The 26,844-nt window shown below is 39.8% G+C and overlaps 3 protein-coding genes across 6 annotated transcripts in view; all 3 read right to left on the minus strand.

The window, feature by feature from the left end:
* Positions 1–25: 25 nt before the first annotated feature.
* On the minus strand, positions 26–5,176 carry LOC149717415 (uncharacterized). Of its 2 annotated transcripts, XM_089838804.1 has the most exons (21): positions 5,165–5,176; positions 4,774–4,847; positions 4,585–4,714; positions 4,380–4,525; positions 4,212–4,314; positions 3,997–4,151; positions 3,791–3,940; positions 3,604–3,724; positions 3,338–3,525; positions 3,174–3,275; positions 3,020–3,103; positions 2,822–2,951; positions 2,577–2,756; positions 2,308–2,514; positions 2,130–2,245; positions 2,002–2,068; positions 1,683–1,928; positions 1,360–1,617; positions 1,034–1,291; positions 753–800; positions 26–201 (listed from the first exon to the last, which is right to left on the minus strand). In XM_089838804.1, the coding sequence occupies exons 2-21, from the start codon at positions 4,840–4,842 to the stop codon at positions 101–103; spliced, it is 2,859 nt and encodes a 952-aa protein (XP_089694930.1). In that variant the 5' UTR covers positions 4,843–4,847; positions 5,165–5,176; the 3' UTR covers positions 26–100. The 2 variants fall into 2 exon arrangements, with proteins under 2 accessions (XP_089694930.1, XP_089694931.1); XM_089838805.1 differs by lacking the exon at positions 5,165–5,176 and having other exon boundaries at positions 994–1,291; positions 4,774–5,098.
* Positions 5,177–6,456: 1,280 nt separating this feature from the next.
* On the minus strand, positions 6,457–10,354 carry LOC149717416 (uncharacterized). The gene is made up of 14 exons (XM_089834541.1): positions 10,087–10,354; positions 9,475–9,605; positions 9,293–9,410; positions 9,072–9,229; positions 8,397–8,534; positions 8,227–8,320; positions 7,996–8,135; positions 7,830–7,928; positions 7,689–7,763; positions 7,494–7,620; positions 7,319–7,425; positions 7,188–7,254; positions 7,014–7,126; positions 6,457–6,651 (listed from the first exon to the last, which is right to left on the minus strand). Exons 1-14 carry the CDS (start codon positions 10,325–10,327, stop codon positions 6,544–6,546), a joined length of 1,716 nt encoding a protein of 571 aa, XP_089690667.1. The 5' UTR covers positions 10,328–10,354; the 3' UTR covers positions 6,457–6,543.
* A 1,082-nt stretch (positions 10,355–11,436) lies between these two features.
* The window catches only part of wb (wing blister), a 54,316-nt gene continuing 38,908 nt past the window's right edge, over positions 11,437–26,844 (minus strand). For 2 of the 3 annotated variants that reach the window (XM_089838815.1, XM_089838813.1), the window contains exons 3-51: positions 26,376–26,778; positions 26,241–26,300; positions 25,560–25,667; positions 25,390–25,479; positions 24,907–25,024; positions 24,025–24,143; positions 23,619–23,936; positions 23,250–23,546; positions 22,859–23,178; positions 22,362–22,799; positions 22,085–22,293; positions 21,919–22,025; positions 21,668–21,845; positions 21,491–21,597; positions 21,243–21,426; positions 21,029–21,168; positions 20,720–20,956; positions 20,520–20,660; positions 20,283–20,453; positions 19,996–20,175; positions 19,799–19,923; positions 19,523–19,643; positions 19,324–19,464; positions 19,070–19,263; positions 18,813–19,009; positions 18,607–18,749; positions 18,432–18,542; positions 18,258–18,372; positions 17,725–18,191; positions 17,507–17,667; positions 17,311–17,449; positions 17,028–17,250; positions 16,784–16,963; positions 16,557–16,711; positions 16,334–16,489; positions 16,090–16,110; positions 15,533–15,966; positions 15,199–15,361; positions 14,851–15,122; positions 14,666–14,789; positions 14,433–14,603; positions 14,250–14,303; positions 13,983–14,122; positions 13,491–13,919; positions 13,069–13,411; positions 12,849–12,999; positions 12,652–12,785; positions 12,341–12,575; positions 11,437–12,261 (exon numbers count right to left, since the gene is read on the minus strand). In XM_089838815.1, the coding sequence (XP_089694941.1) occupies positions 12,119–12,261; positions 12,341–12,575; positions 12,652–12,785; positions 12,849–12,999; positions 13,069–13,411; positions 13,491–13,919; positions 13,983–14,122; positions 14,250–14,303; positions 14,433–14,603; positions 14,666–14,789; positions 14,851–15,122; positions 15,199–15,361; positions 15,533–15,966; positions 16,090–16,110; positions 16,334–16,489; positions 16,557–16,711; positions 16,784–16,963; positions 17,028–17,250; positions 17,311–17,449; positions 17,507–17,667; positions 17,725–18,191; positions 18,258–18,372; positions 18,432–18,542; positions 18,607–18,749; positions 18,813–19,009; positions 19,070–19,263; positions 19,324–19,464; positions 19,523–19,643; positions 19,799–19,923; positions 19,996–20,175; positions 20,283–20,453; positions 20,520–20,660; positions 20,720–20,956; positions 21,029–21,168; positions 21,243–21,426; positions 21,491–21,597; positions 21,668–21,845; positions 21,919–22,025; positions 22,085–22,293; positions 22,362–22,799; positions 22,859–23,178; positions 23,250–23,546; positions 23,619–23,936; positions 24,025–24,143; positions 24,907–25,024; positions 25,390–25,479; positions 25,560–25,667; positions 26,241–26,300; positions 26,376–26,778 (9,367 nt within the window). In that variant the 3' untranslated portion in view covers positions 11,437–12,118. The remainder of the gene's footprint in view (positions 12,262–12,340; positions 12,576–12,651; positions 12,786–12,848; positions 13,000–13,068; positions 13,412–13,490; positions 13,920–13,982; positions 14,123–14,249; positions 14,304–14,432; positions 14,604–14,665; positions 14,790–14,850; positions 15,123–15,198; positions 15,362–15,532; positions 15,967–16,089; positions 16,111–16,333; positions 16,490–16,556; positions 16,712–16,783; positions 16,964–17,027; positions 17,251–17,310; positions 17,450–17,506; positions 17,668–17,724; positions 18,192–18,257; positions 18,373–18,431; positions 18,543–18,606; positions 18,750–18,812; positions 19,010–19,069; positions 19,264–19,323; positions 19,465–19,522; positions 19,644–19,798; positions 19,924–19,995; positions 20,176–20,282; positions 20,454–20,519; positions 20,661–20,719; positions 20,957–21,028; positions 21,169–21,242; positions 21,427–21,490; positions 21,598–21,667; positions 21,846–21,918; positions 22,026–22,084; positions 22,294–22,361; positions 22,800–22,858; positions 23,179–23,249; positions 23,547–23,618; positions 23,937–24,024; positions 24,144–24,906; positions 25,025–25,389; positions 25,480–25,559; positions 25,668–26,240; positions 26,301–26,375; positions 26,779–26,844) is intronic. The other variant, XM_089838814.1, reaches the window with a different exon arrangement.

Genomic DNA, 26,844 nt, shown 5'->3' on the forward strand with positions numbered 1-26,844 from the left:
TTCAAGGTTAGTAATTAGTAGATAATTTGAAAAAAACTTTTAAATAGTGTTACAATATTTGTTAGTATTTACATCAAATGTTAGTACAAAAATATATTAATTATCTACGATTAGCGCGATAATAGCCATAAGCAAACATGCCGGCTACGCCAATTGCGAGTCCAACGAGAAATAGAAAAAATCCAACCCCTCCAACAGTGGCTAAAAATAAGCAAGAATAACATGAACCACATTCATTATACAATAATCCAACGTTATGAGCAGTATCCATTCCCGCAAATAACACGACTTTTTCTTCGTTGAACTATACTGCTGGCATTTTCTACTGTAATCACAACCCAATCATAAACTCATAAGTTTGGGTCGAAAGGATATTTGCTACGTTAACGCCTCCTTTGAAGCAGGGAGAAGTAGGTGAGGTGAACTAGTATTCTACACCGCAAGCCTAAACTCCCACAGTGAGACAAAGGGATCGAAGGTTGGTTAATTTACGCGCCGAGGGACATCTGGTGATGGATTTGCCAGAAACAAAAACCATGGTGGCCTATTGTGATCACTATCTCTACCCGTAACAAGACGAAAAAGAAGGAAAACTACAGTAGGTTATGCCTACATTATTTCTCTTGTTATTGGAGGAGAAACGCTGATGGTGCAACGGTTTCATTAAAATCGTGCACAGGCAATGCCTACACTACCTTGGACCCATACTTACGGAGATTATTATACGGTTGATATAATCTATAGATACTTACATTTCTTATAACCTTGGTTTGCGCTCGCGCTTGGAGCGGCCGCTCGTACTATATTAAAAAAAATTAGATTTAATTAATATTAATTACCTCGAATGGTAAAATTAATTAGAAAGGAGTGAAGTCGAACCACTCTTTCGTAATTAATCGCGAAAGGGATTGTACTATCATGGTTCGTTGATTTGACAACGGTTTAAAACACAACTCGCGATGAACGCTAAGCTACAAGGGCCTCGGCACGTACATTCGAGCCTTCTCAGGCGATAGAAGTGTCGTCTTCGTACCAGATCTCTCGTAAATCTTGCAAAGTGGCGCGTCCTTCTTTTGTAAACCACCCTTTGTCTTGCTGAAAAGTCGACAAGTACTTCCTTGAAGGGTTATTGGCAAAGTGGTGCACGATTCGAACGTCTGACAATTCAATCTGGCATTTTCCAGGCAGTACTTGGCGCATTGTTCGGGGTTAACGTCATCGATTTGAACCGAGACTTCCGTTTCGACGATTCCCTTCCCCAACTCGGATTTAAAATCGTAGACCAGTTTCTCTGAAAAAAACATTGTAACGAAGGTGAAAGTCTGCGAGGATTATACGCTTTCCATCTTAAATTCCTACTCGAATAATGTCCACATTCCGCGTTGTCGGTGTTGACCTTGGATTCGTCACTCCCGAGACTTAGAAAATGAGTGGTGTGTAAAAGACACGTTGCTTTCCCGGATCCACCCGCGCAGAAATCGAAGGACTGACAGTTGAAACCAGTTTCTTGAACGCAAGCCTTGGCGCACGCGTCGCTGGTTCCGAGTTCCATGACTTTCTTGGCAGTTTGAGCCAAAACCAAGCCGGGGTACGCTTCGAACTTATCACTGTACGCTTCTGTTGTTCAAAATTATACGAAGTATCAAAGACCCAGACTTCCCTTAGTAAGACGGCAACCTTACTTGACATTATTTCGCATTGCCAATCCTCTTTCATGAACTCATCCTTGATCTCTTCTCCGTGTAAAGTACTTAAAGAGCAATCTGAAGTGGCTTGGCAGAAAGAAAGGGACTCGCACTCTGGGTTGTTGAGGCAAGCGCGACGGCAGGTTGCGAAACTCTGTGTACCCAATGGCTTCACTACGTCCTTTTTGGTCTCATCGAGTCTTCTTCCAAAGATCCCGGTTTTAAGTCTATCATTTATGTCTTCTGCATTGATTAAAAATTGCAATATTTGTGGTTGTGATTAATTTTGATTAAAATTTCTTTAAGTTAAACTAACCGTCATTTCGTTTTTCTCCATTAAGGCCAAATGCCACTTCTTCCTTAAATCCAGTCGCCAAGAATTCCTGCGAAGTGGTTTACAAATTTAAGACTCTGTCTCAATAAATATGCTATAAGAGTTCTTACCATGACCTTTTCATTTGGTTTGGGCAACATAAATACTATAGAGCCCATTTCTACGGATCCCGCGATATTGGTGGTAATTTCATCCATAGTAAGTAAAGCGGTATCGTACTTGTCATCTAAGGTGAATAGCGTGTAACGATTAAGAATTTAAGACAAGGGAACATTGCGTCAAACTTACGCATAAACATTTCGCATCGGTTGTCATCTTGAATTCCATCTGTACCGGGATCATCCGTGGATAAAGTGCAAAGAGCACCGCAATACGAGAAAAATACGCAACTTGGTTTTTCCAGGCAAGCCTTGGCGCATCCTTCTTGGGTGGTCAAACCAATCATGTCATTCGGTTCCTTAGTAATTCGGGATTTTCCCTGAGTTTGAAAGTCGACTGCGGAAAAGATGATTGGTTTTTAGACATTTTTCAGAGTTACGCGAGTGACTGAAACTTACGCATGAAATCGGGTCGTTCTAAAAGTAAGGCGGTGACGTAAATGTTGTCCATATCAACGTCAACCATAACCTTGGGTACCCTAAGGGGTGAACCAACCAATGGTACTTGCAATAGGTTCAAAAAGTTGTCTTCGATGAAAGGTATAAAGGGAATGACATCGTCCGGTTTATTGTCTCGCACTAGACGCACGAAGTCATAGTTAATTTAAACGAATTAAGAATAAAGATAAGCTGCGGTTTCTTACTGGGGAAAATTAACTGGAACCATCTGGATTGGTCATCATCCTTGAAACAAGTCGTGACGTCAAAATATTCCGCTTTCTTGGTGACCGTTGAAGTGAATGCGTAAATGTTGAAGACAACAATTCCGACAAACTGAGATATAAAATAATTTAGACTGGGACGGTGGGGGTGGTTTGAAGAGGGGTTTAAATACGTTACACCTTTTGAGCGATGTTAAAATTGGAATAAACGATCTTAATGGGAGCATTCTTTTCGGAAAATTCAGTGTTCAAAATGGTGTCGTCCTGAACGTAACCAAGGAATGACTTGTAATTTTGTCACAAAATGGCGCGAAGACGAGAGAAATTAACTTACAGCCAAATGGTATCTGGTAATGATGATGTCATCGAAGTCATCTTCCGATTCTTCTTTCAAATGTTTTTCGAATACTGATACCGGTATCCCTCGTTCGGTGTCCTTGAGGGTTAGGCGAGTTATTTAGATGTATTTCAAGATTAAAACGTTTTTGGGAGACTTACGTCTCCGAGGTAATGGTACTGATTGGCTGTTATTTTATCTCTAACAAAAAGATCGGCTGATAAAAGGTCCAAAACTTGTCCATCGGGTAACTTCAGTTGCGGTTTGTATCCGTCGTTTCCTACTTCTCCTTCGTCGACGTTCAGGACGGAGCAAGCTTCGTACGATTCATCGATTTCGTATCTATATTCTGTGGAAACAATAGGCTAAGATTTCCGAAGATAACGTTTGTGCTATTGTCAAAACCTAATCAAGAAAAAACACGAACCATTCTGGATGTCATAGATAACTTTCAACTCGTCACCAGGCTCGGCAATTTCGGCATCTTTGTGAGATTTCCAGGTGTTGGTTTCGAAAGCGAAATGTTTCGACTTGGCATCCATCGTTACCTTTAAGATGACAAGTTGTAAACGTTAGCCAATCGGTGTCCTTACGTTCTGAACAAGCAGACTTACCGAAAGTGTATTGACGTAACTGAAGTTACTATTCCCCCAAGGAGTGTAAACCACTTCGGCTTCCAAATGAAAGTCCTTGTTATCGTAATTGGGGACTTTTTTCTCGTCTCCCGCTCCGGCTAAACGAGTGCAACCAACCATTTTGGGGATCTGGATGGATTTAACTATGACGTCACTTTAAAGGGAACCAGTATTAACCTTTCTACCTTGAAAGTATTTCCAATATCGGGGACAAATGTCTGATAGTTAACAATGTCGTAAGTGTGCATAATATTTCCACCTTCCGCAGTTTGACCTTCGACAGTGATACGGGCTGGAACGTCCTTACCTACTATACCGAAACCGTTCTCGGTTGTAGGATCTGTAAGAATAATTAGGCTTAGAAATCTAAGCCTATTTCGTACTCGGTCTATTATTATACCAATGAAGAAGTAACGTATTGCTAATTTCCCGTCATTATCGCAAAGCCTATATACATTGGTCTTAATCCCGCGTACGGTTTGTCCAGTTTGGGTTTCTTGTCTCTACATACACGAAAAGAGAGCTAAAGTTCATGACCTTGAAGATATTTCGATAGCTTGATACTAACGGCTTTATTCTCGACTCCGTAACGAAGTAAGTTAGATGGACCAATAATAGGTTGCATGGTGTTAGGGTCATTCCATTTATAAAGATTAAACTGATCAAATGGTGTTTCGAAGCCCTTGTTCATGTCTTGCGTAGTGCACTCATTATCTACATTGTACAATAACAGTCATTTAGATCCGGTTGAATATTAGAGATAACCTAAATACCTTTCACTGTAAATATTTCGGCGGTTTCGTTCAAGTACAAGAACTTGGTGACCTTCCCTCCATTCAGAACATCGAGTCTTCCATTTCCCCATTCTTTATCATAGTATTCCGTGACGTACAAGGTCTTTTTCTAGAAATTATTTTGAACTTCAAATACTTATTTCTAAACATTTTCTAACACACACACACTTTTTCTTGTAAATTCGCTTCCACGGTCATGGTGTAAGAAAGATCAGTGATGTTAAGAATATAAGGCATATTTCCTATTAAAATAAATGGATTTAATATACAGGGTGTTCGCGGAGGGTGGTACCGTCTTTTTGAGTCAAAAATGAAAATTTTATGACATTTTGCCCCAACCCCAAACAAGTTATAACTATAGTAGGTTAGTGTTTTACGGATGACCCCTTTAATTTAAGTAAGAAACTGAACAGGCAATTCTAATTTAATTAAGGGGGTCATCCGTAAAACTTGTTTACGATGTTCCTTGGAGCAAAAATGTCATAGGAGTTACATTTTAGACTCAAAATTGACAAGAAGTGATATCTAGTTTATTAGGGAGAAGGTATAAATTCGATACATTTCCAGCTTTATCTTTATTCCAAACGTAGGTCCGGAGTTAATCCCCGCCTCTAAATTACAACCAGCATCTCATTATTTCTTGAAAACTCACGTCAGCGAGACGCGAATGACGAAAATTGCGTATTTTCCGAGGAGAGGCAAAATAGCCCGGCCTCCTTTTACGTCCCCCCCTTGTATTTTGAAAGGGGAACTGGGACTATGGCGCGCAAATACGTAGGCTTCTTATACCTTCTCCCCAATAAACTAGATACCACTTCTTGAAATTTATTTCCCATTTATTAATTAAACGTACCACTAAGTGAGGCAAAATTTTGACACTTTGTTTGAGCATCTACGACATTCGAAAGAAGTTGTAAAATTACGAAAACAGAGAAAACGAGAGAAATTAACCCTCTTAATTGTCCCATAATGTTTTCGTTTAGATTTAATTAATTATCCCTGTGAAATAAAGAAAAATAACAGCAGCTGAAATTAGATTTTAGTCGCGGTTAACTAAAACAAACAAACAAATAAATAAATAAATACCTTTTAAATTAATTGAACCTTTCTAGTAAATGAAGAACTTTGGCTTCCCGCACGATCGAACACCCAAGGTGGATTAAATAAAGGGGGCGAGTCAAATTCGGTACGACAAATAAAATTGTAATCACGTCTCTTATTGATAAGCTGATATATATCTTACATTATTATCCTTAGGCCTATTATTGTTATAGAACAAATAAGAACTATATAATATCGCGTACAGCTTTATCTAAGTTGGTTTCCAATACGCCCCTAAAAGTTATCAGTATGTGTATAACAATGGGGAAACCGTAGAAAGCGACTTTGGGTCTATTTATTATCTATAAAATAACTAATATCTCTATTATCAATAAATTTGATTGGAATTATGATTTAACACAGTTTCAAATATTCATGGGCGTTTTCTGAAATTCCACGAAACATTTTTTCCCAATACATTTGATTTGTAATTATTGGTGTACATATAAGCATGGATATGTATGTATAAAGGTATTACGGATTCCCAAGTAGAGCAAAAAGCAGGCAACCAAGCGTCGTAAGTAGCTAGGGGGGGGGGGGAACGAACTATAGCTCTCCGGAAAATCCTGATTCCTAAGTGGTCAGTTTGAAATTTTGCCCATGCGCAATGAGAGAAAAGACGAATTTCCCCCTACTCCCACTCACAAGTCATAATTTTTTTCTATGCTGAACGGGCGTCTAAGCGAAATGTCTCGTGGAAGGAAGATAAGAGATGGGAATCCATAATACACAGTATGCATACATATCCATATCCATGATAGGATCGCATTTGACCAAATTAATTCAATTTACACAGTTTATTTCAAAAGTATATCGTACAAATAGGTACGAAATAAATCACTTAAAAACGTGTAAGACCCTCTTGCCCCTGTATTTTTTGGGTCTATATAACGTACCTCGACCATTGTTAAGTTGGTCCACTTCAATACCCTTGAATTTATACTCCTAATCCAGTAAAAGTACGGATTAAAAATGTGAAACTGTTTAAACATAACGTTAAAATGGAACTAAATTACCACGAGCTGTTTAATAAAAGGAAATTATAGAGAAGGGACACAAGGAATTGTCATTTCGAATCTATGATACTCATAGATGTAGGAGGAGCTTAAGTATTGACGCCACGCGTCGTAAGCTTGCTAGAACATCCGCCCACGTCGATTGGTTTCATTCTTACACTTTTGGAAATTGGGGGAGGGGGAGATAAATTCCCGGTGTCGCCTCTATATTTTTCCTAATAATAACCGCGTGGTATTTAGATACCCATCTAACATAGCAAACTTGTTCTATAATTAATTTTCTTAATTAACCTTTTTAGAATCCGGGTCAATGATTGTAAATTGAAATTTATCATCATTAACTTGAGCTTTCAAACGATTGAACGCTTCGGACACCGATGGTTCCGTGTTTTTGTTCCCGTATCCTTAATTTGAAATAATTAGTGTCATATTTATTTTAAGTTTGATTAAACACTAGCTAAATACCTAATAAGCTCGGATTTTCAGTAAGAACCGCGGTGGCCCAAACATCCCCGTCTTCAAAATGGGTGATCTGACGTTAAGGTATGAATTGTTAGGCTTTAGCAGCTCTGAAAATGTTTCACTAAATAACGAACCTGCATTTTGTTGAGACGTATGATAGACACACCTGCAGCTCCCAACAGTTCCCCGTGAAGTCCTTCTTGGAATAAAGTCGCCATGCTTGGCTCTATGCTTTCGGTACCTGTAATTACCCCGCATAAGTCCGTTTTACAACTTTATACGTTAAGGGTATTATGGGTAATCAATCACCTTTGACATCAATTTGAAAATATATTAATTGTCCAGGTTTATAGAAGCAAGGGGTAACGTCCATAGTTGACCAATCGGACGGTGATATGTGGTAACCGAACAACCTCTCTTTTATAATTTCATACAACTATAAATGAATGAATGCAGAGGTCAAAGTGTAAATCTGAACTATGCAAAGACGTTAAGATAAATTACTAGTCCGTCTTTAAAGGTGTAAGTTTCTTGATGGGATGGAATGAAGCGAAAGGAATTCGCGTCACGTTTGAATTCCTAAGTTTGCATCATTACTTTATGTTACCGCGTCATGTTTTATTTTTTAATAAATGTGACAAATACCTTGAAGAAATATACATTTCTAATTACAATATTGGAAGGAATAGGAATTTCCGTAGATGTTGCAGCCCATATAAAGTAAGTTATCCCGTCAATTACTCTCTGTTCGAGAGAAACCAATGTAAGCCGTTGAACGCAACACCAACAACAGTTCCTTTTGTAAAATTACCTGTCCCACATATTGGTAATAATCAGATTCGGTTTGACGCCATAAAATTCCTTCCGCATCTGGTAAAGGCGATGTCATATTCATAATGGCGCATCTCTGACCTTCGTCGCTCATACTGTTGGTAAGGCCATAGAAGACACCTTGGTTAACGACCCAACAAAATGTGTATGAGTGTCATTTTGGTTTATTTAATCCTAATAGATCATAATCAGTGTTTTAAAAAGCCAGTACCTTTGCTGTAATCAAAAAAGGAAGTCGTTTGCAAGTCATTGTAAACGGAGAACTGATCCAAACGCACCAGTTTGTAGTCGCGATCATACCAGTACTTGAGGATTGATGAAAAGACTATAAACTTAATAACAAACCCAAAGTACTTACTTAAGTAAATAAATAAATATTACTTGGATTTGTTCTCTGTTGACAGAATCCGTGGTAGGTAACATTGGCGTCAACTGCTCACCTACGTACTTAAATCTGGATGGCATTTCCGGGTGTGGTTGAGAAGATTTTTGACGAAAACAAAAAGAACCCAAGGATTGCTTCGAATAGAAAGTCACTATTTATTCGACTGCGTTAAGGGTGTTTCTGACATAAATTACAGGGTCAAACTGATTCGAAAGTGTCAACAACATTTAGTTAGTTACGGAGATATGGGCTCCCAAACATTGATTAGCCCTTAAATCAATTAAATAGACACACATGTGTATTAATTAGCTTTAATTTACCATCGTACGCACACTTCTACCACCCATCCATTTAATAGTACCACTCTTCTGCTAGATAAAGGTTTAGTACCGTTCTTATATTGAAGGCTGATATGTCTCACACCACATGTGTGACCATTTCCGCTCGCTTTGGGGGCCAATCAATGTTTGGGAGCAAATATTTCTGTAACTAAATGTTGTAGACCCCCTCATGACCTTTGACACTACTTCCCACTCAGATTGACCCAAGGAACACACCCTTTAATTTACGTTATATTTCTAATTATACTAAAATGAGATTCAAAGGTAAGACACAACAATTTATGCCAGACTTATCAAAAACACCCAGAATGTTAGTAAGGCCTCGCATACTTGAAACGCTTCTTCTTTTGGCGGGTTCGAGTCAAACCGAAAAAACCTATAACTGTGTTGAAATGTTTTCGCTTCCGGTTCTTTGGTGTCTTTTGGTTGCGTATCGGAAAACGCGCATTTGTTTTCAATTTTAAGAGGAATTATAAATTTCTCATCATCTGAATCGAAAAATTGGTAAATAAAAAATTACCAAGTACTTTTAATAAGTACATTAAAAGTACCTGTTCTAAACCAATGATCTAAGTCGCAATTCCAGTTCGCTCCTTCAAATACCATGGTCTTATTACCTGTCCAATGTTCAGTAATGATTCCGTCCATACTTTCATTTTTGGAGACAACCTAATTAAGAATTGTCTTAGGTATTGATCAATTACAATTAATGAACGTTATAATTTGTAATTACAACATGGTCTCCGTCAAAATGAAAGGCCACATCAGGGCTAGATAATTGCAAACCCCCTCTGTCTAAGTTCTTGTATGGGAAGAAGAAGAATGGGTCCGCTTCGGCTATCGTCGCACCGGAGCAAACTGGACCTAATACATAATCACTTATTGTTACATCTTAAGTATATTCGAGGGGGTTTGTTTGTTTGTTGGTTCATTATACGCCGTCACAATTAATTAATTTCTGAATTTGATTATACCAAACTGCATGGTTAATGTCAGTAACACTAGGGGGAAGGTTCATTAGAAGTGCTTTAATTGGTTGAGTTCTTCTCAAGGTTTGGACGGAGCTGAACCCCTAGCCATTAATCCTGTTAAAAACGACCTACCCTATAATTTTTAGCTTTATGATTGACCCCTAATTAAGAATTGTTTAATTGTAAAACACATTGTCTCTTAAAAAACAACAACATCCATGTATTTCATTAGGATAAGTCCAAAATCTATTTAGTGTTTAGCGTCTACATGGGATAGCTCTTTCTCGGTTTCAAGTCCCATAAACAACCCGGGTATCTTAGCTAGAATTTTTATGAATTCCACGCCCCCGATATTTTGTTGTTAATTACAGTACCTTCTACAGATAAATACTGATCATCAGCAAAATTGAAAATTAAAGAAGAGCCATCCTTGATGAACAAAGACGCTTTATTCCGGTCCTTATCATAGTTCATAACAGCTTCATCCAAAACATGAAGCTCTCCAAAATATATCGAAATATACGTTGAAAAAGCTTCGGGTAGCGACTTAGAAGTACCTGTTGTTGAGACAACCAAATATTTAGCCACTTTTAAATTGCAATAATTATGGCTCATACAGTTTGAGCGGTTTGAAAAGCGTGATTTAAAATTTTTAATAATACCGAGATACCTCAAACACTATGGAAAGAAAAAAAATAAACGTAAATACCTTGCGCAAGTACTTGATTTTGACCACTGAAAACCCCTAGTAAAGTCGCGAAAGTTAAAAAAGTTAGGACAACCATTTTAACGATTAACGGTTGATATTTTTCAACAATATAAATTCACTGGTGGTTAATAATTTTAAACCGTGTTATTTATCAGTACGTGTGATCTTATTGGTTACGTCACACTTTTCAAATACAAGGAACAATTTGTCCTTGTTGCCTAACTAACCTATAACAATAGGTTGGATAAAATCTGATTAAGATGATAGTTCCTTTCGGAAATACATACAGCTACTAAGAATAATTGCCTAATAATAGCCATTTTCTCAACGTATCTAGGGGCGGAGTTTGCGGGAAGAGCTAGACTAATCATTATCATAAGTTTATTAGATACGTTCCATAAGTTTGTCACTGGTTACAAACTGGAGCTTGTCATGAAGTGACGTAGGTCATAGATTTAATTGAAGCGACGCCTGGTCACCCTGGTGAGGCGCTGTCAAAGGCTTAGTAAAGGCTAAATAGTAATAAGATGGACTGTAAAACCGCTTGTAGTCAATTCTCGCTTGTCGTTCTCGAACTAGCTCTCAGTGAGTCTCTAGCAATGCGAAGTATAGTAAGTGTCAAACTTATGGAATATATCTCATAAACTTATATCATTATGTATGACTTATTATTCCTCGCGATAATTCATCTCGCCGCGCTTTGCTCCCAAACCTAACGTTGCTACCAACCAATGAAATCAAAGTTGAAAGACGTCAGAATTATGAGGCGTGAAGGATAGTAAGTTCTCAAGCCCGGCCCACAAAACCCGCATAGAAAATAACATTGGAGATAAGGTCTAAAATAATTCCAATTAACTGTATGCATTCCCGTTTCTCTTATCAGTAAAAAAATCCTCTTATCTTTGAGAATTCCTCGTTTAATTTGTATATCTTGTTGAGCTTGAAACTTACCATTCCAATCTCCAATAGTTTTCCCTGGAATATTTGACATGCACAGACACAGAAAACGGACAAATTTTTGGTTTTAGTAATTTTAATTTAGTTACGACAATTCTACTCCGATGTTCAGCTTAATTGTTATAAATCTACACGGATAACTGCGAGTCAAAGCCACGTAACTCAAAAAATACGTGATTTTGACTGTAAGGTTATCTTAAGACGTAATTAAAATAAGCTAGTTTAAAAACAAGGCGACGATTTTGACCGAATTATAAATCGAAATTTGTACTTCATTAAAATAATACCGCGTTATTATAAAAACATTAAAAAAAGCTAACTTATTATTAATTAATTAATTAATATCTTTTAAATTAAACACTAATATAATAAGTACGTAAATTTTCTTCTTTTACTTCGCGCTTATTAATAAAAATATTAAACTCTGTTACTCTTCGGTATTATTTAAACTAAAAACCGATATAGCTATATTATTATCTTTTTATATACTGGCAAACCAACGTAACTTGGGAATGTAACGTAAACCGAGACAGACATCTCCCCGCTTTAGGTATCACTCCCAAGTTACCCTGACGTCAAATATACGTTTAAGTTAGTAAATAAATTACTTTAAATTACAAAAGAGGGAAGTTCCTTAACATTGAATAAATTCATGGTTAACATAAAGAAACCAAAGTTCTCGCCGCTGTATTTCGGTTGGGGGGAGGGGGGGGGAAGAAAAGGGACACAAATTTATTGACTTAAAACAACGGACACGAGTTGGGCAACACGTTGTGAAGGTCAGACATGTCTCGCCAATCAACTCTTTCGTCGTTAAACGAGATGTTGTTTAAACAACCCACAAAGTTGTCTCGAGTGTGCAGGGAACCATTATGGGAGTATTCTGTTACCGAAAATATGTCTTTGTTCATTATTTTTTACTAATAGGCCATGAACCCTACAACTGCTTATACCATACGTACCAGGAATACCACCAATGTATAGAGGACTAGAGGTTCTGGGTTCCCCGTTCGCGTTGCCGTTTCTTGACAGTCCGTAGGCCACGTCGTAACTATCAACCTTCAACGTGATGGAGTTCTTGACGTAATAGAGTTTGACAGAGTGCCATTTGCCATCGCACATCTCGTACTTTGAATGGAAACCCTTAGTGGCCATAAACTTTCCCAAACTAGAACCTGTGTTGACCGTCGCGATGACCTAAACGCATCGTTATTATTAAATAGGGACATAGGTCAAGAAGAGCAGGCTACAGATTTAAGAGATAAACACTAACTTTGCCATTCTGCAATTCAAGTGCTAAGCTAGGCGATCCGGAAGGATCGCTAAGACTTATTAAAATTCCGTTTAACTTTGTCGTTTTGAACTCCATAGATAGGGTCAAACGACTACCCAAGTTGAAGTTGTTACCTTTGGGTAATGAGTTGCGTATTAAGCACCAACAATTAGGCTTAGCAAAGTCTAATCTCTTACTATATTTAGCGTGTCCATCGCCGCTAAAATAGGCTCCTCTCTCAATTTTGGTAAAACATTGCTGTACATTTACCAATTCTCCACTGGCAATGTCAACGTAGTTACCATTAATTTCGTACTCCTTAACGCAACCCTTGAAGCTTTCCCTGACCTGTATTAAACCCAGTCGTTAATCCCGTCAGAGATTCACTTCCAATGTGGTAAATTAAATTACTTTTACCGTAATTTCATTGGGCATCTCAATGTAATCCGGTACCCCGCCAACGTAAAGAGGCGGGGCAATTCCCAGCCTTTTGCGTACCTCCAACGTTTGTTCTTTACCATTATCGTTAACCTTTACGGTTAACTTCTTGCCCCTCTTGACTAAAATGACGGAGTACCATAGACCGTCGTTGAGGCCTTCTTGTTCGGCGACCATATGGGTCGTTTTACCCTTATCAGTGGCGACATTGACTCGCCCTTTCTCCAAGTACACCGTTAAGTAGGACAACTTCCGGCCGTTCTTCAGGTACATCAGGATTCCGTTCGGAAAGTACGTACGGAATTGAAACGAAATGTTGAAGCTAAACGCCAATGAGAGACGTGAACTCGGATATGAGGCTGATAAAACCGGAAGTTATCTAACGAAAAAAGGTGTCTTACTCTCTCGCGAAGAGTTTCTTATTTAAGGACGTCAACTTGGCGAAACTTCTTATGGCGTCGCCAAATTTGAGGGCACGTTTCTCTTCCGAGAATTGCTCCGTATCCGCGCATCTTTCGACTTGCGAATCGTTAAAGATTGGCTCGTGCCCGTCGCTCATTGGGTGATTGATTTGACTCTTAACTGTTCGACCAATGCCGACAGATTCAAACGAGACCGGCTCGTTGAATCGCAACAGTTTGCCGTTAAAGACGGCGTCCTTTATCGTTCCCTTAAAGAACTTTCGACTTCCGGCCATATTGCCGATGTTAATCCGCTCCGGGACCCCACCAAAGAATAAGCCACCCTTGGCCGGAGCTAATAAAATGGGACCCGAACCTTTAGGTAGTCGGGCTCGACCCAATTCTTCGTCGTTAAGACTCAAAATAATTCTTAAACGGAATCAGTAAAATTAACGTGACGCGGACAGAGATTTAAAACACGTCATCAAGTACCTTCGATTTTGTCTGACTACTGTCACCGTATGGTAACGACCATCATTAACTTCTACCTTCGTCGTTACCAAGGCGTCTTTATCGCCGCTACTAAACCTGCCTTCTAGTTTACCATTGACTAGTGAAATGGAGTAGTAATGCTAGGGAACGATGTTTATGATTACAACGACTATTTAATTCACTTGCTTTGGGTATGGTTATGTTAAATCATTTGGTTAATTAACTACTTAGAGCGACGCGGTTAATAATTAGACCTTGTTAATTTACCTTAAGCAGATCACTCCACGCCCACGTTTTGCCCTTCTTTCTCGGGTTAACGTTCTACACAAAAGGTTAATTGGTAACGTAGTTTGTTATGGTTTGTAAATTATTGGAATTGCGTTATATCAATTGTTAAGTGTTTTAACAGCGCCAAGCGTTGTTAAGTCTAAAATTAGTCTTAACACTTACGTCAGCTCTATCTGTTTGTTCGCTCAGACCCTCAAAGGTCGAAATCATCATTAGGGCATCGGGTTCGGCCGTCTGAAACGTAAAACCGAAACTGGACTCTCTTTCGCCCATTAAAGGTTGACCATTGAGTTCAATGTAACCTGAACCCTTAAAGGCCACCACTTTAACCACCTACAGGCAGATATTTAATTTGATTTAAGATGTATTTTTTTAATAAATTACGGTGAAATTACTTTATCGACGCAGCCTGGTTCAATATTATAGGAACTACCCTGCGTTAGTAAACTTATGGGCGTCGTATCAAGTTGGATGGACTTAAGACAACCCAAGAAACTATGAAAGTTCAGAAGTTGCCAGCTAATGATAACAAAGAGCAATCAGTAATGATTACCAGGCGTTAAGAACATGAAAAGCCTACTTAGTTGTGGTAAAGTTAGGCGGTATTCCGCCAAAATACAACTGACTCCTGCCGAGTTTCAATCGGCCATTAATATCGCTCGCCGTTCTGGCTTCTCTGGATTCGTCGCCGACTGTTAACAAGCCTTCCTTCAATTGTCTTTGCGCAGTTAGGGTTATCCATTGACCCGTGTTGTACTTCTTTTGCGTTGTTAAGATAAGAGGGGGTCTGTTACCTTCTCTAAACCTATAAACTACTTGACCACGACGTAATTCCAAAGATATGTAATCACCCTATAAACCAATTTTGGCATGTCCGTCAGATAGGTTTGTAAAATTGGATGGGGGAAAAGTTATTCAACTACCGTACCGTGACGGGATTGGGGCTGAAGAATAATAACGCGTCTTCATCGAATGTCTTAAAAGCCATTGCAATAACATTATCAGTTTCGCTGTAAGCGCTAATTTGTGGTAGAACTACGTAACCATCGCCTTTAAAGGAACACATAGTTGTGTCCACTTCTTCAGTGGCCCTGTTTGTGCGAAAATGGTTGGTTACTCAATCTATTTAATTGTTTAATTACTTCTTAGTTTAAAACCCGAAACCTTACCGACAACATCTATACCATATAGTATGCGTGTAATTTGCAATTTGTTTTAAGCATAAAATATTTAAAAAAGAAACTGATAAAAATGAAACTTACCCTTCTTTGCAAGCCGAGCATCCTCTATTACTCAAGAAATTCCAAAGTCCCACTCGTTTACCATCAAGATAAACTTCATGGAGGCAACCGGCAAAGGAATTGGTCTTCAAGTCGCGCGGAGTCTTGTAGCCGGAAGGCAAACCTCCAACATAAAAGTACGAATCCTTATCGATATCCATTTTGGAAAAGCCAGCAGCCGAGGCCTTTGAGACCTCATCAGGATCGGGCGCTTGTCCATCCGGCGTCCGTTTCACGGTCAAAGTAGCGAAGTTATTGACCCTGGTCACCTCAATCTTGTACCATTGATGATTCTTCAAGAGTTGCTGGTCATTCGTTTCGATAACGGTGTTGTGTTGCAATGTTTGAGTTCCTCCACCGGCATTCCATATGAAGCGTATTGTACGATTGTACATTTCAATCGCCATAAAGTCGTCCTAAGTTAGGGTTTTGGGCTTAATTACAACTCGTTAGGCTTAAGGATGGAAGTTAATACTATGTTAAGTTAATACTACTTGCGCGAGCAATTTTTGGGTTAAAAGAATTAAATGAAATCTTACTGGTTCTTTCCCTTCTGGAACCTGATGAGTTCGTCAGTGGATTATTAGAACAAAGCGGAGAGGTGATTATCATTAGTTGTTATTAATTAAAACTTAACAATTAATTATTTTTAGGCTTAAGAACTACGTGTGATACCACGTACCCCATCGTGTTTAGTTCAACCAATTAAAATATTATAACCAACCACCCTGTTTTAGTTCAATTAAGTGAATTTTGTTTCGCACGTCATAACCATTTGAATACCTTTTTGGAACTACCCAGGAAAAACAGTAAAGCGTCTCTGGCCTCGCTCTTGATGGCGTAGTTGAGGACAATGTTGTTGAAAGTTGTCGGTTCAACCTCCGGACGGAACGATCGAACGCACTGATTGTTATCATCGGCACTCAGTGAGATTTTGATCTGAATTTGATGAAATTCGTTTTTCGAATAAAGAAGGTAACCAACTAAGACATTACTAATGACTCACGGTTGAAGCTTTCTGTTTCGCAAGTAATATCTTATCCCGAAGAGCTTTCAAATCTAATTGCATAGCACCGTGAAGTTTCTGAACTTTTTTAGAAAGTAATTCGGCATTTCCCGCTTTCTTATCAGCGACTCTGATGTCCGATCGCGCTTGGTCGACTGTTTTACAAGTACTTCGTTATGTCGGTTCCATATATATATCGGCTTTTTACCATCTCTATTAAAACTTACTAATTTTTGTGATGTTATCCAATCCTTCAGCCGAACCCGCGGTAATCCTACCCACTCTGGGTCGCAACTCGTTCGCAATGCGATCATTTATATCGTCAATGATACCGTGAGTCCTACCCAAATCCTTCATGGTATCGACATGTTTGTCAGCTAGGTCGTCTAACTTAGCCCTAACATCGTCTGCGTAGCGTTCAAGTAATTAGCAGTAGACATACATGTACCAAATGAGAAATAAATAACCCACCTGGTTCAGCGTCTAACTGGTGCTTAATAATGGCTAAATTTTGTTTGGCGTCTTTCAAGTCTTCCGCAACTTGATCCAGGATTTTCTTTCTTCGATTCAGCGCGGCTTTTAGCTCAGGAACTTTGACGAAATTTAATTCGTTAGCTTCGTCAAGTAGTTTCTTGCTAAGAGCTTTCGCTGCTCTGGCTTGAGCAGTTAACGCGTCATCCGTACCAGGATAAGCCTATTCATACATTATCTCAGAAAAAATTGCAGTATTATAGGCTTAAAGACTAGTTTCTACCTCCTCGTAAGCTTTCTCGGCTGCTTCGTAAGCCCTTTGCGCCGCGAGTTCAGCCGCGGCTAACGCGTCAACTATATCTTTGTAGGCATTCGCGGCCCTTAATGGTATATCCGAAACTTCTCGTGTTGCATTGAATAACCTGTAAAGTCCCATCATAAGGACGTGCGTCATCTAAGTCACGGGTTCTACCACTTACTTGGCCAGATTATCAGCTTGTTTCTGCAGTTTATCAGCGTGTTCCTGTGACGGGATGACGTATTTCTTTAAGTACTCTGGGTTAAGACGGTCTAGAATTCCACGTCTCTCTTCCATTTGTTGGGTGAGATTATCCAGGTCTTTCATCATGCGAGGAAGTCCCTGAAGTACAAAGCGATGAGAAACTCCTAGGACTTGTTAAGATTTGTCATATGGTACCTCGAAATTAACAGAGGCGTCTATCAAGGCATCGCGGGCCTTGTTTAAAAGCGCGGCAGCATCGTTCAAAGTCCCGTTACTTGATTGCAAATTTTCGTTGGACTTTGAAAGAGCGTATTTTATTTCGTCAGCCGAACGTCTACCGTTGACCAAATGTTGTAAGGCAGACACCGAAGGTTCCCGAACCTGCCCCTGGATGGTGTTAACCGATTCGGACATCAAATCGTTGAGTTTTTTCAGTCTTTCTTTCAACCCATCCATTCTTAGAGGGTCACTGGTCATGCTCTTGACCCGTTCCAACAAGACTTCGGCTTTTCTCAACTCCCGCTGCGCCTCCTCGCCGTCTTTGACAAAGTCCCTTTCTCGTAACTCTTTCAAAATTCGTTCGGCTTCCATCAAGTCCGAGTCCACTCCGCGACCAGAGTGTCCCGAATTGGTTGCGTAATTGCGCAGACCGTCAACGATGTCTAATCAACCCGATATTGAAATCAAGATTCAAGCGAGAACAAATAACAAATAAAAGACAAACTAACCCTGAATCTCGTTCAAGAGGTTATTTAAGAAGGGTGACAACAATGCAGCCGCCATTTCGCGGACTTCGTTCGCCTCTCCAGTTTTTATGTAAGCCTTTTTGCGAACCTCAATAGCCTAAAGAAATTCACCAAATGAATACCCAAAGACGCCTTCCACTTGTACCTGCACCCTACCTTCATGAGCATAAGCTGGGCCTTTTGCGTATCCAAGTCAAAAGTCAAGTTGACATTACCTAAAAGTTGCTTGCCATGTCGAATAATAAGATCATATTGTTCTAAACGATGCTAAAAACGGACAACAATTTGAAAACTCAGACTTAAAAAAGGGTAAACCCGATTTAAAATATACCAGTAGAAGAAGGGTCTCGTTGTTGACGGAAAAAAGGTACCCCCATGGTGCTGGGCTAATTCCAGATAGGTTGGTTCTCTCAACCATGTTGGTTAAGAAATCGACCTCATCCAGAAGGATTCCAGTACAATTATCGTTACAAGCTATAGTACGATTATGCCTTAAGTACTCGGGCGACTTTTAACTCGTAAATGTATCGAACTTACATTTACAACCGTAAGCCGTCAAGAAGTATCGTGGTAAACATCTGGTACAATCCTTGCCCGTTATACCCTCAAGGCAATCACACTGACCAGTGACTTTGTGACACGTTTGACTTCGAGAACCATAGGTATTACAGTTACAAGGTTGGCAAGTTCGCCCACCCCGACCTAGAGGATCCCCGTAGTACCCATCCGCGCATCTACATTAACCACGAATGTTATAAAGAATGCTATACCTAAATGCAGCTCAAATTAATTACGTTTCACAATGACGTCCCCCGTAACCAGCTTGACAATTGGTGCAAACGTAATCAAGTCCTTCGGGGCGGCAAGAATCGCTGAAACTACTAGTTTCCGTGGGGCAGGCGCAACGACGACAACCCTTAGACGGGTCACCGTAGTATCCTTTGTTGCAAGTACTACAATAAGGACCTCCGGTGTTCCCAGTACAATTCTAAATGTTTTACGTGTCTCAATTAGATTCAGGCTATCACCTAAACAATTGCTAACATACAAAACACAATCCCGTTTCTGGGTCGCAAGTTCGACTTCGATTATTACAAGGACATGGTTCTGCCCAACCAACTAAGTCGAGAATGTCTTTACTATCTAAGTAATTTTGTTTACGTTTGCGATAGTAACCTGGCGCGGGGTCCTACAAAGGACTTAGAGTTAAGTAAAGTGGTTCTCGGGTTTAAATTTGAGATAAGTACTTGGCACGATAATCCAGTATATTGAGGAGGACATCGACAAACTTCAACTCCTTTAGCCAAGACGGGTGTCGACTGACCAGCCGCGAATGGTACCGCGTATTGCATTGACAAGTTACTAATTCTGTTTAAATCACAATTAAATTAACTAATCAACTTTAAATTACATAAAATAAGGTACAACCTAATCTTTTTCCTTAATTGTTAGCGTAATAAACATTCGTCAAACACGTTAGTAACTTAAGCCTAATTTCCCAAAATTTAATTTCAAAGACTAACCTCGTGTACTTTACATCAGGACCCTCAGTCGACCGAATCAAAATATGCTGTAGATTCTGCAATGCCACCATTAATATCTCCCTGGTCACTGGCAGATGAGGATTGTTATGCTGTTGCCATTCGCTCTATTAAAACATCACTTAAGGTCATGACCCTGAAATTCTTAAGCCAAATTCTTTCAATAAAACGATATGAACCTCGTGAAGTCGAACAGTGTAATAACCGCCATGAACTTGTTTAAAATGATGGTGAGTAAGAACAAGACGATGGTTTCCTTGAAGCAGAATCAACGGATATGGTTCAAGAAGCGCGTCGGGGAATCTACTGTTACTATGAATGTCGATACGGAAGCTGATGTTTCCGTTGTAAGCCGAAACCTAAAGTATTTTCAGTAAACACTGAGCGAAGGCACATTGGGGGGGGGGACAATCCGCGAGACTAATCTCCTAGAAAATCGGAGGTCTGGTTGTCTATTTTTGGATACCTTATCCCCGAGGAATTCATCAGGCAAAGACCAGTAGAGAGGCTGGTCTAGCACGTAAGGAATTCCAACGGTCACATCCTCTTTCAACCCTGGGATCACTTTTAAACCGTGTATGGATGTTAGTTGAGTGTCGCCTGTTGTCATTCTGACAGTTCTTGATGGCAAAACAACCTTCAAATTGTTTTGTTTGAAATTAGGCTTGACGAATGTTTATAATTCAGTAGTCGGGTCTCTTACCTGAGACCAAAATACATTGGACTGATCGCAAGTAGGCGATTTACCGAAACAAAAACAAGTATAGCAACCTTTGGGGTTACTTTGGAAGAGACCAAAAGTTCCTTCACGACATCTTTCGCATTTTTTACCCCCGACATTATCCTAAAATTCCTCGCATTAGTTGAATAAAAAGGTTCATGAGGAAGCCATTTATAGCAAACCTTGCAAGGACATTGCCCACTTTCGTCGCATTGGCAAGGTCCTCTACCATCCGCGGAACAACTTGATGGTAAAGTACCATCCAAATTGCATTTACATCGTCGACAATTAGGGAAACGGTAGAAACCGTAACGACATTTGTCGCATTTACGCCCTTCAAATCCTTCCAAACAAGTACAATGACCGTTGGATGGGTCACATTCTTGGCGTTCGGAGCCTTGCGCGTTACATTCGCAAGGCTGCGTTGAATTATGTAGGATTAACGTTTAACCAAATTTATTCAGAATTATAGACCAGTTTAATAAAATTACTTTGCAACCACGAGACGGGTCATATCCCCAAGCAACGGGAGCGCAACGCTGACAATTCTTTCCCGTAGTAAAGGGAGGACATACGCAACGACCGTTTTTGGGGTCGCAAGTTCGACCGGGAACGTCACAAGGGTCACATTCTAACGAATTAACGCACTTAGACATCTATCTCCAAAAGGTACCTCCATAAGGTACCTCCATGGGTATGACTTACTTTGACATCCAGCTGATGAAAAGCCATAATGTCCGGGTAAACAGGCATCGCAATGCTTATTCCCGACACCCGGTTTACAATTACATTGCCCGTAAAGTTGATTACAGAGATTAGAAATGGACCCAGTGGAGTTACAGTTGCAAGGTTCGCAACCTTTCTCCGATATGAGATTCCAATACCCATCCTACATATTGTTATAAATTACTAATCGCTATCAGCTACTCTGAACCTTAACTATATGAACCCACTTGGCATTTATCACAAGTACGTCCCGATATGTATGGTTTGCAACGACACTGTCCAGTAACTTCGTCGCATTGTAGACTCATAGCACCATTAGGATCGCATTTACAATCTTAAAAGTTACGAGATAATTTGTACCTATATTCATTTGCGATTCGAGTAAGTAACCTAATGTAACCTACATTTGCAGCCTTCGTTTGAAAAACCGTAGTAAGCTTCGAGACATTGATCGCAACGGGTTCCAAAAACACCAGGTTTGCATCGACATTGCCCGTTAACCGGGTCGCAATTACGCGATTCGGAACCAGTCGGATTACACCGACAAGGTATGCACCCTAATTCCACATTTCCGTAACCATCCTTCCCCATAAAAATACATTAAGCCAAAATCTTCTAATTTCAAAAGTAGGCTTAATCGATCTGTAAAACTCACGGCGCATCGATCGCAATTAATTCCAACGAAATTAGGTTTACAAATGCACTGTCCGATAGTTCGATCGCAGTCGTTCGATTCAGAACCCAATTTACTACAAGAGCATGCTAAGGAAGTGCGCGAGAAATTGTTAAGGATATTCGACGCGAGTTTATGACGCACTTACGTCTGCAGTCCCTGGAAGCTGGGTTCCCAAAATGTCCTGGTAGACACTCGTTACAATTCCACCCACCCGTGTTGCCTGTACATCTCAAACACTTTCCAGTAACCGAATCGCAATATTCTGGTTGGTTTCTATCCGCGTCTTCACCGCATTCGCAAGGTTGACAATAACCACCCGGGGTCATAGGGTTACCGAAGTACCCGTTCGCGCATCTTGGGATTAACCGAGTCTTAGCTTCTAATCCAATGCATCAAAAAATATGTTGATAAATTACACCTACCTTTCGCATTTATCTCCGGCGTAACCTCTGGCGCAGTTGTTACAGATGTAATCCTTCCTTCCATCAGATGTGCTTACGGCGTTGCAAGTGGGTGAAAAGTTGTTGCTCGGCAATTCCAAGGGACAAGCGCATTTTTTGCAATCGTAAGGGGTACCAAGAGTAGGGTTACCATAATACCCTGGTAAGCAACGTTCGCACTTGGATCCCGTAGTGTGATGCAAGCAGTTGACGCATTGTCCTGTTCTCGAGTCGCAAGATTCGGCGTGGTTGTTACAGTCGCAGCGTTCGCAAACGTCGTTGATTCGACGGTATCCGGGTGCGCATAACTCGCAAGACAGACCAGAGTAGCCAATAGGACATTGGCAATGTTCGACACCCGTCATTTTTCGAATTGTCTTAGATTCTTTAGCGGCTGTTTCCATTTCAACGCCGTATAATCTATGTATACGTTGGTAATTAACTAAAACTCACAGTTAGTAGATTTAAATAATTCCTACGTCGCTTCAATCTGATCAGTGTGAAACTTGGCTCTAATCAGCAAGCGATTTAAGTTGTTCAGAACTTTAGTGAAAACTTCTCTGTTGACCGGTTCACCGGGAGTTCCATCAGAGTTCAAAATAAACCAATTTTGTTCCCTCAATGGAACCGATATGGTGGTATTATCGTCGTTATCTTGTTTACCCCAACTATGTCCTATCATGACGTTATTCTCACCCTCCATAATAACGTCAGACACTTCCGTATACCTTCCAGAGGTATCACCACGAGCCACGACATAACTGATTACGAATTTCAAGTCACCCCCATAAGAGTACAACTATACACCCAACAAAGAACGGAATCAGTTTAGAACCCGTATCTCGATAAGCCAACTAAATGTCCTTGTACCTTTTTCCCCAAGTAGTTCGGTGGAGCCCTCCAATAATAATCGCCAACGACAGGCACGTCATCGTTCGCAATGACAGCAACCCCGTTTTCAAAAGTAGGTCTAACAAGTTTCGTTCCTCTGATGTCGGTCACCTTCCAATCCGGGAGAGTCTTGACTAATTCGATCCCCCAATCACTCGATTCGCACTTGTCCGTAATTCCGAAACAATAACAAGGACTGCAACCATCAGGATTGGAAGGGTGCAGATTGTAAAAACCGGGTTTGCAAGTATCGCAACGCGAACCTTCGACGTTTTTCTAACAACATCATTTGGATTCAGTTAAAAACTGTCTATGTATAACTATAACCTACAACAACAAGATACTAACTTTACATCGACAAAAACCTTCGCAAACATCGGGGTCAACGGACCCTGCGTGATTACAAGGACACGGTTCGCACAAGGGAAAGTTTCGATAGCCCGGAGCGCAATGCTCGCATTTCTTGCCGACAAAACCTTTCTTACATAAACAATCACCGGGATACAATCCTTCGGCTATATGCGAGTCATCGGCGATACAAAGACCGGATATGCCTGAACCCGAACACTTGCAAGGTTTACAAGGATTAGGGTGGTCTCTTTCAACTCCCATTGGTCTATAATAACCATTTTCACATCGTTCGCAGTTGACCCCCGTAGTATGACCCTAAACAATGTCGCGAGTTAAAGCTAAAAGTTAAACAACGGTGCGTGTGTATGTACCTAAGTGTTTTTATAAAAGGGCGATAACTTACGTTACATCCGATACAAACGCCACCGCCCTCGTATTTCCCTTCTATGTTTAGACTAGTTCTTTCGTCAGCGACTTTTTGATCGTAGGCGCATTCATCGGCGTGCCCGTAACATTGGCACTCTATTGTCAACAATGGAGCGCGAAAGAGAGGGAGAAACAGTGGAAGTAATGTAAACAATAGGATTAGTGGCGGGTAAAACAAGAGATAGTCGCATGAGTTGGCGAAAACTTTGCGGGGAAATCATTTTTATCTTTCATCTTGAGGAAGTTCAACGTTCAAGCGCAGTGCCATGATCCCCTATTCAATCCCCCTCCCACGCATCACTACTATATTTTTGAAATTATAACGAAACAATATACAGGGTGTTCCTGGATCAAGTGGTAGGGCCGAAGTGCTATGAGTTTTATGGACAATGTTGAGTCGAAAATGTTCCGTTACAATTTTCACTAAAAGACACAGTTTACAAGTTATGATTGAAGTGTTTTACGGATGACCCCTAAAATTTAAGTAAGAAACTGAACAGAAAATGCTAATTTATTTAAGGGGTCAACCGTAAAACACTCTAATTGTAACTCGAAAACGGTGTCTTTTGGGGCAAAATTTCATAAAAGTTAGATTTTCGACTCGATATCCACTGTAACACCTTGTCAAAAATCTTAAAACCCTATAGAATCACCTGCATCTATCCCTTTAAGCCCAAACCAAAAAAAGGCCGATAATGCATTAGAACTCAATCTATTTCTAGTCCCTAGACAATCTAAAAGTAAGATCGGTTAGGCTAAAGTCTACGCCAAGAAAATGAATACGGGTAAAAGGTAATCCGATGAAACGTATATAACAATAATTTCCTAAACACAAAAATCATAACGTAATCAATCTTACGTTCGCAAACGGCTCCGTCATTATTAGTTCCCGCCCTCCATGGTCTTTGATTGTACAAGGGACAACATCGATCGCAGGAATCGCCGCAAGTGTTGTGTTCGCATTTGCATTCCAATTTCTATAACGCGCGTACACCAAAAACCAAACATAATGCCAAAATACAAATTAATCATTCATTTCGTGAAAGAGTTAGCTATAGGACTTTTGGGAAAGTTAAGATTTGAACTTTGGACCAAAATAAAATTCGTTTACGTAAGAAACTAGTCTCCAGAATGACTTGAGAATTACGGACTGAAAACTTATAGACTAAACATTCCCAAATATGGCGTCAAACCCCCGGGAATGAGTAAACATTAAAAAAAGAACCACCTTTAATTTGTGGATCGTGTTTCGGAATTTTTTTCCAAAACTTATAAGTGTTCGTTCGGGGTTTTTGGAGATGATATAATCAAAAAGAGAAACTTATGTATTTCTTTCGCTTACCTTACTGACGGGATTTAATGGACAGTCTTTGGCGTGTCCGGAGCAAACGCACTGACCACCGATTGATATGTCTTTGATGGTGTAAAAGTACTGATGAAAATAAATTGAGATTTCTTTTGTTATTGTATTGGGGCTATTATTGATGGATATGTTTATTTTGAAAAACTAACCCTCCTAGTTACGGAGCGATCCGCTGCTCCGTTGATTGACATCAAATCGGCGTTCAAAGTTCGAATTTTTTGAAGTCTTAATCGAATGAAACGCGCCCTGCTGAATTCCTATTATTGCAACAAAAATAATAAGGGAAAACATTAATTTATAGTTTAAATAGTTGTAGTAGGTTCGCTATTACTAGATTATTCGTCAAGTAATTACTATTAACTTTATTGACGATTAACGTTTTGGCTAATTCGTATAGGCAAACGATGGAATATTTGTAATTTTATTGAAAAAAAAAAAAAAAAAAAAAAAACGTGTTTCGATGTGACCCCAAAGGTCAAAAACCAAAGAGAAGAGATTCAGTGTTACCAACATCAACAACTAAATTTCAATTCGGAGGTAACACACAAGCAAATCCAGTGTGACAATCACTTGTTTCCATAATTGCTGACCCCCGTGACCCCAGGTAAATTAAAAACAAAGCTTAAGTGTCACTCGTAGCAAAACACCTAATTTTTCCACTGTTTCCTAAAAGTACGTAAAAACTTAAGGAAATTAACTGTACGAATTCAACGTTTGTCTGACAAAGTTTATATTATTAGCTTAGTAAAGTATTTTTAATTAGTGGCCTAATTAAACCTTGAATAAAAAGAATACGAGGTTCATAAAAAAGTCTACAAAACACTTCATACCGTTAGTGTTTGACTAGGTCCATCGATTCCCGGTCGCCCGTTAATCAAGGAAGTGTGAATCTAAAATCAATTCAATTCAATTCAATTATTCCGAATCATTATATCATTTCGATACATTTAGGATCAATTATCAACCTCGGCATTTTCCAGCGGGTCCAATTTCGAGTAATGAGACGTGCAGATGACCTCGTCATCAAACCTGTACTTGGGTGGACCGACAGTTGGTCTTTGCATAAAGGACTCCCAACATTCTCCGTCACTCATACCGTAGTACTGCCATGGTCTGTAATTGACACCGTCCACCGATCTTTCTAATATCCAATTACCCGGACGGGGAGATGGTCCAGTTTTCAATATAATGTACGCCACTTGGAATATCTGTTTCAGATCTAAGGTGATGGTCACCCATTGGTACTTGGGTCCGTTTTGCAACGAAGGACTTTGCCACCATTTATTGGTGCCATCAATGGCTTGATTTATCGGGTGTCTATGGTCCGGATTCGAACTAATAGCGTCGCAAGTGTCGCAGTGTGGTTCTCTAAGGAGGTCAATAGGTCAAAATGAGTGACCAAAATGTATGCGCAGACTGTAGTCTCAAAACTTC

This window comes from Phalangium opilio, unplaced genomic scaffold (genome assembly GCF_054372755.1).
Source record: "Phalangium opilio isolate 3A_F unplaced genomic scaffold, DU_Popi_V2 ptg000003l_1, whole genome shotgun sequence".
In the NCBI taxonomy this organism is placed as follows: domain Eukaryota; kingdom Metazoa; phylum Arthropoda; class Arachnida; order Opiliones; family Phalangiidae; genus Phalangium; species Phalangium opilio.

Coding starts and splice junctions, on each gene's coding strand:
- LOC149717415 (XM_089838804.1), bottom strand. CDS start 4,842: ATGCCTTATATTCTTAACATCACTGATCTTTCTTACACCATGACCGTG. Junction 4,526..4,584: donor CGAAATATTTACAGTGAAAG/GTATTTAGGTTA, acceptor TGTACAATGTAG/ATAATGAGTGCACTACGCAA. Junction 202..752: donor AAACCAAGGTTATAAGAAAT/GTAAGTATCTAT, acceptor GCTTATTTTTAG/CCACTGTTGGAGGGGTTGGA.
- LOC149717416 (XM_089834541.1), bottom strand. CDS start 10,327: ATGAGCCATAATTATTGCAATTTAAAAGTGGCTAAATATTTGGTTGTC. Junction 7,621..7,688: donor ACACCTTTAAAGACGGACTA/GTAATTTATCTT, acceptor ATTCATTTATAG/TTGTATGAAATTATAAAAGA. Junction 7,127..7,187: donor TGAAAATCCGAGCTTATTAG/GTATTTAGCTAG, acceptor TTTCAAATTAAG/GATACGGGAACAAAAACACG.